General features: G+C 40.8%; 1 protein-coding gene across 1 annotated transcript in view; it reads left to right on the forward strand.

The window, feature by feature from the left end:
* Positions 1-9,172, forward strand: part of ahctf1 (AT hook containing transcription factor 1) — a 24,305-nt gene that overhangs the window by 7,367 nt on the left and 7,766 nt on the right. Inside the window, exons 9-28 of the mRNA XM_008405840.1 lie at positions 258-408; positions 586-718; positions 1,238-1,419; positions 1,539-1,600; positions 1,711-1,839; positions 2,792-2,882; positions 3,084-3,173; positions 3,531-3,671; positions 4,063-4,167; positions 4,398-4,494; positions 4,619-4,742; positions 4,840-4,896; positions 5,040-5,186; positions 5,910-6,100; positions 6,175-6,319; positions 6,986-7,117; positions 7,226-7,373; positions 7,989-8,139; positions 8,222-8,329; positions 8,511-8,685. Coding sequence (XP_008404062.1) covers positions 258-408; positions 586-718; positions 1,238-1,419; positions 1,539-1,600; positions 1,711-1,839; positions 2,792-2,882; positions 3,084-3,173; positions 3,531-3,671; positions 4,063-4,167; positions 4,398-4,494; positions 4,619-4,742; positions 4,840-4,896; positions 5,040-5,186; positions 5,910-6,100; positions 6,175-6,319; positions 6,986-7,117; positions 7,226-7,373; positions 7,989-8,139; positions 8,222-8,329; positions 8,511-8,685 — 2,559 coding nt within the window. The remainder of the gene's footprint in view (positions 1-257; positions 409-585; positions 719-1,237; positions 1,420-1,538; positions 1,601-1,710; positions 1,840-2,791; positions 2,883-3,083; positions 3,174-3,530; positions 3,672-4,062; positions 4,168-4,397; positions 4,495-4,618; positions 4,743-4,839; positions 4,897-5,039; positions 5,187-5,909; positions 6,101-6,174; positions 6,320-6,985; positions 7,118-7,225; positions 7,374-7,988; positions 8,140-8,221; positions 8,330-8,510; positions 8,686-9,172) is intronic.

Consider the following 9,172-nt stretch of genomic DNA (forward strand, 5'->3'; position numbering starts at 1 on the left):
CATCGCTTAGGATTTGTTGCTGTGCGTTTGCGCAGTGTGAAGGAAAGAGGAGACCAGCTGCACAGGCAGGCTGCGAAATGAGATGCAGGTGATCGGCAACAAGAGACCGTRATCGGCGATCACCGATCATACACTTTTTCACGGAAATCGGCCGAATAAGATCGGTGGCCGATCGATCGGCACACCTCTAGTATTTACTAATGGCCACTCTAAAAAGTAGACATTCCTGTGCTGAGAAATGTGTTGTTCTCTCACAGGGTCTGGAATATTGCGAGGAGCGATTCAGTCAGGAGTTGAGCGGCACGTCGTTTCCTCTCAGGGCTCAGGCCACGAACACACAACTGCTGAGCTGCCAGACCATCGAGAAGTTCAGAGCCCATCCTGACAGGGACGACAGTTTGAATGAAGGTCAGCAGTTCTCCTCGTTTGTAGCACTTAACCCTCACTTTTTTATTGTTTTGGTGTATTTATCTGGGAACAAGCTGTGCTGTTTGGGTTGCAGCCCTCGGATTTGTGTCCGTGTGACGCGTTTAGTTCTCTACCTCCTTCATCTCTTCACGGTTTTTCCGTTCTTGTTTTTTCCAGTTGCATCCCCCGACACCAGTTTGTCCATCTTCTGCTGGCAAGTCAAGGCTTATGGCCAGGGAAGTCCCTCTATGTATATCGGGGTCTTTGACATCAACCGCTGGTACCATGCACAGATGCCTGACTCTCTCAGGTACAGTGGAGACGTCCCGTCATTCAGTTCATGTTTATCAAGATCACTTTGCATTTTACGGTCCAAAAGAATACTGATATTTCGGACAGGGCATTTATCGTATTTCTCACTTATTGTGATACATTTCTTATCATGATGATTTTGATTTATTGTTCGGAAATTTAAAAACCCATGTCGGGATTTATTTAACAGTTTGTTCACTAAAAGCATCAATAAATTTGATAATATAATTAAATTATGATTCGTAGTTTAGTGATGTATATAACATTTGTTTATGTGACTGGTGTCCTTCTAGAAATGGAAATGTTTTTCAAGAGCCGTATTTGTGTTTGCGGGGCTGTTATTGCTGTAGCAGTCATACAGTAACTAAAAAGAAGTAATAAATACTTCTTGTCGTCGCGTTTATTGTTAGCTTTATCACCAAATAAAACCAAGTTGATATCATCCACCCCTGCTAATGTACACGATTTAAGACTTTAGATGAGTTTTGATCCAACAGCTGATTGGTCCCTCTGACAGAACCGGKGAGTCTCTCCAGAATTGCCCCTACCTGGCCGTTTGGTCCCTGGACTCGGTGGTGCAGATGGTGTCGACCCAAACCTTCCTGGATGTGATTGTACACGAGCGCAGCCTTAGCCGGGGCCTGCCCTTCACCTGCCCCCCTCCAGAGCAGTACTTCAACCCAACCACTTACAACTTCGGTCGGTTTAGATTTAAAATTAACCTTTGTATTCATTTTAAATCTGTAAGAAGCTACTTTATTATTTATTATTGTATAATTTTCTTCCATTATTATAAGATTTTATTTTTTCTGTTCCAGATGCTACTTGCCTACTTAACTCTGGGATTGTGCACTTAACCTGCTCTGGGCATCAAAAAGAGGCAAGTTTGTGGGGAATAACCTTTGACCTCAGCATTGGTAGATTTTCCCATTTATATCGATTTATTTAAAGTTAAACTTGTAAGAACTTTTGTTTTGTCRTTAAATCCAGACTTTAAGTTTTTTGAAGAAAGCTGCACCTTGTTCCAGTGACATCATCTCCATCAGCTACTCCCACTGCCTCATGTCCGGCCTCCTCTCGTCCCGCGTGGCAGACGCTCCGGCAGCCAGCCTCTCTCAGGTACCTTGTATGAACTGCACTGTTAAACATTTTATGCTTAAACTTTACTTTCTTGGAACTTTTTATGCTGATAAGTCAACATATTTTAAAAATTCATTAAGTTTTGTAAGTAAAAATGAGAAATWGTTTCCTGTTGTAGATGTATTTAAATGAAACCCAGTATTTTGGTCAGTCGACTGTGTTTTGCTGACTTCTAGTGTTGATTGTGGTCTCAAAAGAACAAATTGCATTTTAAGAGCCAACATCATTTAGGTCAGAGGTGCCAAACTCATTTTCATTTTGGGCCATATCAAAAATTTCTATATTCTTAAAGGGCCGGTTGTGCCAGAATGGATTGATTAAAAACCAWTTAAATTGTTAAAATATCAATAAATAGCAGTTTCAGCATTTCATAATATGAGATGATCATTTAAAGTCTTTTCACGCTGATCAGTCCATCCAGGATTTTGTGATTATTTTTGTGGTTTCTACAATCAAAATYGCAGATTTTGTGGTGCTAACTTAGAAATATAAGGAATTTTTATAATATTTGCGCTGATATGAGGTTAAATGTGACTTTTTTTTTTATTAATCGCTCTGTCGGTCACAAACTATAACTTGACAGCAAGTGAGGCTGAGGCAGCAGTCACTGAAAGTCAACGTTTTTTGGYCAATTTTGAGAAAAAAAATGTTGGCAAAATCAGAAAAAATGTGAGGATCTGTTGATTTTGTGTCAATTTTGTAGATCTGTGAAAAACTGGAAGGACTTATTGATGTAATTTGGAGTCTATAGGGCCACAATAAAAAGCTACGGCGGGCCAGATTTGACACATAAAACAAACAGTGAGGTTAAGACATTTTTAAACCGTTTTAGTGCCAGAATACTTGGCATCAGTCATAAGAAAAATAACAGAGGAACCAAAATGTAATTTGTGCTGAAAACAATGGCGATGTCTTCTCTCTTGGTTCGCAGGAGGAGCAGCTCGATGCCATCTTGTCAACAGCAGTTGAAACCAGTTCCTTGGGGTTAATTACTGGTTGTATTAAGCAGTGGACTGCAGAAGGTAAGGAGCAGCACGGTGACCTGCTTTTTTGCCTTTCTGCATTTACTTGATGCATGTTGGCTTAAAATTACCAGGTGAAGATGGTTATCCTAGTTTTAAGCTTGTAATCAAAGATCAATTATAAAGTATTCATTCTTACTGCTGTGTGTTTCTTCTGTCATGATGTGGCCATGATTTCTTCTGATTTCCTCTCCTGAACAGAACAACCAGGATCCGCTCTGAACCTGCGCTACATCCTGGACTGGGCTTGGGACAAAGTAGTCCAGACCAAAGAGGAGCTGGACGGCATCTGTACGTATTTATATGGAGAGAGATCTTTAGCTCAAACGAAACTTTTAAATGTTGACTCAAAGTTCCACCAAATTTTTATTTTATTTAAAATTTTTTGCAAGATAAAATCTCTAGAAGCATCTTCCTTCTGTTCTGCATTTTGTTTTATTTAAAAAAACTGGATCAGGAATATTTACATGGCCTGTTATTAGAAGGTTGCCAGGCCAGTAACTCAGATTTCTGCAATACCGTGTAACAATAAATAACTCACAAACTGCACTTTTCATTGTCGTACAAGAAAAGAGCAACCTAACTGATATCAGCACAACATAAAGTCCTAATTTCCCGTTCATCCATATTTCTGTATTTGGTCTCCAGGTGCTCCGTTGTTCGACAGCTCATCCAACTTCACCGACCCGCAGACGCTGCAGTTGCTGCAGCACACCCAGAGGCTGCTTAGCAACCTCAGCGCCATCTTCCACTGCCTGCTCAGCGAAGCTCAGGAACTCACACACCAAGGTGCTTCACACACACACACACACACACACACACACACAGAGGCCGGTCTGAAAGGTTTCCATTAGCCGGAGATGTCAGTAAAAACACCACTGAGGCCTTTTTTTTTTTTTTTTTAAATCCTCTGAGACTTTAGTAATGTCGTCAGTAATCTGTTTATCACAGCTGCTTGTAATTTACTGTAGCATTTGGAAAAAAAAAATTATTCCTTGAATTCTGAAGTTATCAATGTGTTCTGGGAGATTATTAATGTCATTAAGGTACCAAAAAAAGAGTCATGAGGTAGAAGCAGGTTAATCATAATTGATCTCTCCATCATATTATTTTACCATTATATTTAACAACCTCGTGTTTTCTTGAGCTTGTTTGCCAGCTTTGGATGTTTCGTTTTCAGGTTTGGCAGGTCTGATGAACAAGAACATGGTGTCCAGTTTAATTTCCAAATACGCTCAAGTGGTCCTCTGGTTCTGCCGCACCGGCTTACTCCCCGAGGGATCAGGTAACCAGATGCTTGTCTTTTAGAAAAGTTACTAAAAAAGAAATCATTTCATGTATAAATATTTTTGTTTAAATTGGTGAACAAATTAGTTATTTCAAAGAAAATGAATGGCATTAGAAAACTGGAGAAAACTAATTCTGTTAAGAGACTTTCTTAAGCAAACCCAAATAAATATATTTTTCTTTTTGCCCTGGATTAACTCATATTTGCCCCTGCTGATGTGCCACCAGATGAAGATGCTCTCCAGATTCCCAGGCCTTTCTTTACTCACTCAGTCATCAGTAACTATTACGCCATACGCAGAGAGGAGTTGACCAGGCTGGCCAAGTGAGTGCTGAACTCCATCACACACTAAACTAATCTAATTTCTATATTCTAGTCAGAATCTTTCATATTTAAATGTGTTGCTGTGAATGTTATTGAGGAGGTAACAAGGCGCCCTCTCTTTCAGGAGTAAATGGTGTGCTGATTGCCTTATGATCGACGGTTTGGTTGGACAGTGTGGTGAACGTCTGACCGGTCTATGGCGGCGGGACGAGGGCGGGACAGGACAGTACCCCCCACCTACTCTGCATGTAAGACTGATTTCTACCTTAATGATGCATTTCATCTCCTGTGTTGATGCAGAAACTTATTCTGTAAAGAAATGTAATTTATGTCTATGATCCGCAGGCCTTGCTTGACCTCTACCTTCTGGACAACATCGAAGAAGCTACCAAGCACGCCATTGTATCCTCAGTCTAACGGCAGCTGGCTGCAGCGTCGCGCCGCCTCAGCGGTTCTTTCTTTAGGATTAGTTTGGGTTTTTCTAAAATGCCATAATGTTGTCTAAGAACTTATTGGCTCGATTGCATCCTTAACCTGTGCTTCAGGTGATTTACCTGYTGTTGGACGTCATGTACTCTTTCCCCAATAAGGATGGAACATCCGTGGAATCTTTTCCCACAGCTTTTTCCATCCCCATYGGACTGGTTAAACTGGTACAAGGACTGTGGCTGCTGGATCATAACGACCATCAGGTAAAATGTGATAAAACATCATCATTTAGCTGCAGATGGACTTCCTTTATGAGGAAAAGTATRAAGTGAAGCTTTTTATTAATCTGACTTATTCTAMCTTCATCCTCAATGAGGCATAAAGATGCATCTTAATAAATAAGAACATTATTGAAAAGTTAATTTGTGTGTAGCTTAATAGAAAAAGTGAAACTTTACAAACRRCACTTGAAAAAAYGAAGAGACCACAATGCACAATTATCAGTTTCTCTGATTTTACTTTTTATAGGTTTATGTTTGAGTAAAATGAACATTGTTCTTATATGAACTACTGACAATATGTCTGAAATTATAAGCAAAAATGTTGAATATTTATTTGCAGAAAAAAATAACCAAAAATATGCAGGGCTTTCAGACCTCAAATAATACAAAGAAAATGTTAATTTAGAAACAACAAAACTAATGTTTTAACTCGGGGAGAGTTCAGAGATCAACATTTGGTGGAATAACCAGGAGGTTTTCAGAGGCACTCGGTGCAGTGGGCTYTTCATTGTTTTCCAGATCTGTACATGTCTTAACATCTGTTTATGCTGAACTTGATGTTTCTGATTGATCAAAATGTGGAAATCCCACGTTGCTTTAACTGGACCGTTGGGTCTGATCTCTCATCTTCCTCTGATGATGGCTTGTGGATCCTCTTGTGTTTGTATCTTTAGTGTTTATAATTTTCTTTTTTCTCCTCCTCAGAGTTCGTTTGATCTGCTTCTTCACCCGGCTGCTTCTCATTTTCATTTCGAGTGGCAGCACGAGCGGGTTCTGCAGGCGCTGATGTGTCAGGGCCAGCAGTCCGTGGCGCTGCGCTACTTCCACGTCACAAAGCCTCCAATTACCTCCACCGCTCAGGCCAAACTTTCTCTGTCCGTGCTGCTACACAACAGGTCCGTTACGTTTCTGTCCGACTGGTGTCGTTTCATTTTACCCTCGTCAACAGGCCAGTGTCCTCTGGTTCCAGGTGTCTCATCGAGGCGTGGTGTTTACTTCGGCAGCACTCGAACCGCTTGAACATCGCTGAGCTGCTGGGCTTCCTGTATGAGAGCTGCCAGGAGCTGGGCCTCATGAAGGAGCTGCTCAAGCTGCCTCTGGGCCTCAGTGAACAGGTGAACRGGGAGTTGGGCCCGTCATGACGGCACATTCTGCCGGACGATAAATTGTCCCAGTAATTATTCAGATAAACGATAACACAGTTGTTTTTGAGAGCATTTTCAACTAATATTTAGTCARAAACAACTTTAATTCTCCAGTTCTTTCACACTGGAACTGGAAGAGATTTTAAAAATTCAAAATAACACAACAACCTAAAACAATGACTAAAATAACGGAAGGGGGGAGAAACTTGACAGAAACCATAAAAAACAGATAATGAAATCTCCGTAAACAAAACTGCCCTTCAAAAATATTAATCGTCAGAATGAAGATGCTCATTATAATGCATCATGRAGTTAATCGTTTATTGCAGCAGGCTATAAATAATTAGTCTGAAACTGGAGGTTTTTGACACMGAGTTCCTTTAAATCTAGACTGAAAACCCAGCTGTTTAGAGTTGCTTCTGAAACATAATCAATGAAACTTTAATCAATAATCTGATGTGTAATGACAGCAGAATGTAACGTTGACTGTTCTATGACTTTGTGTTTTTATGATGTAAAGCGTTTTGAAATGCCTTGTTACTGAAATGTGTCATACAAATAAAATGTGATTGATTGAACTTTAACTCAACTTTTTACATGTTCAGTTTTAACCTCTGACCTTCCTTGTTGGTTCAGGACTGTTTGGAAAAGTTTCTTCAAGGCACAGGCGGCCTTCAGAACAGAGAGCTGCTGATGGTTCACTACCTGCAGCAGGCCAACTACATTCCTGCCCTGCAGCTCAACCAAACCCTCAAAATGAACCTGGTGGTGCGTGCAGGAGAGCGATTCTCACAATTAACATTATATTAATGTTATTATGATCAGTAACATCTACCAAACCTTTACATTGATSCACAACTTTCGCTTTCTTTGCAGAACGAGCGAGACCCAAAGGTCAAAGAGCGATCCAACACCAGGAACTCTATCCTGGACCAGTACGGCAAAGTTCTGCCTAGAGTGCAGAGGAAACTGGCGATGGAGCGATCCAAACCTTATCAGCATCCAGCCACCGTTCACAAAGAAGGTAGCTGCTCTCCTCTGTGGAAGCAGAGTTTAAACCTGTGGACATCAGGAGATATGYTTTTGTTGTTGTTTATTTTGATTAGGTATAGTTTGTGTATATTTTCATAGAAATAAACATATTTTCCATATTTTAAGTCAGAAATGCATTTAAGAAACAMGCCACTTCTTGCCACCAATGGTTGTTTATTGGAATAGTTTTGGAGCCTAGAAGAATGTGACAGTATGTAATCTTGTGTAAATAGTTTTTACTTTGAGTCCTAAATTTAAAATCTCCGCCTGGATATTTTTGCTTACTTTAATTCTACAAAGTTTTTAGCAAATATATGCCGTTCATTTATCCATTACAACTGGAACTTTCAATATCTAGCAAGTTATTTCRTCTAGTAAAAGAGCGCTCCTCAGAGTGACTCCACTCCCTGCTACGGTGGGAGTAAAATTACCGTAATAATCCGATATTGGTTGGAAAGCGCAACGTTTCAGAAACCTTTGGAATTTTTCARGCAGCGCARAGTGTGGTGGAGTTTCGGTACTGCCGGTTTGGCTGCATCGGTGCCGACAWGTTCAGCCTCGGAGGGTTAAAATCCCTTTTTGATTTCATGTTTTCGCTCCGCTATAGTCTCTCGGCCGCAGCCGCTGTCGACCGTCACCAAGCGCTCTGCCAGCGAGAAGGTGATGTCCAGAGCTGGATTCATCAGCAGCGTCCTCGCCAAGATCGAGGAGGTTTGGCTCGGAAAAGAGGCGACGCCCCWGTCCTCGCCAGCCAGGACGTGAGTTTGCTGCTTCACAATTGTCTCCTGCTGTATTTAAATATGTTTAATGGTAATGTGACGCATTCGTTGTTTTCACCAGACCAAAAGCAGCCGCTGCTCAGAGCTCCAGTCCCAGGTCATCGTCGCTCGGTTTCACTGATCCCTTCCTAGGAACGCCCATCACCATGACAACCAAACGAAAGTCAAGGTACTCTCAGGAGAACAAGGAGCTGGCCCTTTAATTGATAAACTGCTTCTAACAGTGACAAGATATTAGTCCTGTTTGTTTTTGACCAAGTTTATAACTAAAGACAAACATTGAGTGCATGCACAGAAACGCATCTTAGTTAAAGTAGATTTAGTGTTTAATCTTCTTTACTGTGTCTCAGGCTGATGGATCTGGTGGTCCACCCGTCCTGTCACACGCCTCAGCCTCTCCTCAGTCCGCCCGGACCCACGACCTCCTGGGTTTCTCCAAAGAGCTCCAGAAAAGCGCCTGAGTTCAGTCTGCTGCAGACGCCGCAGGTCGTCAAGGTGAGTCCATCACTTTGGACGACACTTTACGTCTAAAAGAAACGGCTGAGTGACGATGATTTTTAGACGACTGTCGTCTTTTTGGAATTGATCTTTTTTTTAATGCCCCAAATATATATATATATAAAAGAAAGTATTTTATACTGTTGTGTGAAACATGGCTAAGCGTTAAGGCGGCAGCTAATGATTGATTTATTGATTATTCCGACGATTAATCGGATTTAAGAAATTGGCACGTCCTCCAGCCCTTTCATTTAAGCCTTTTTATATGTAAAGATACATACAAAAATTAAACCAATTAATCATTTCAGACCCACTAGGCTCAGATAAATGTGAGTTTAGACGCGCCGTAAGATTTGGTTTTGAAAAACTGCTCTCCTCTTATTGTATCTTTTTTTTTTTCTTTTTTAGCCTCTGAATCCACTAGTTAGATGAACGGTCTGTTTAATTTTGGAGGTGAAAAAAACTCATATCTGTGACGTCTCCAGGGAAATTTGTCATTAACTTCATAGTTTTC

Source organism: Poecilia reticulata, linkage group LG3, assembly GCF_000633615.1.
Source record: "Poecilia reticulata strain Guanapo linkage group LG3, Guppy_female_1.0+MT, whole genome shotgun sequence".
Classification (NCBI taxonomy): Eukaryota; Metazoa; Chordata; class Actinopteri; order Cyprinodontiformes; family Poeciliidae; genus Poecilia; species Poecilia reticulata.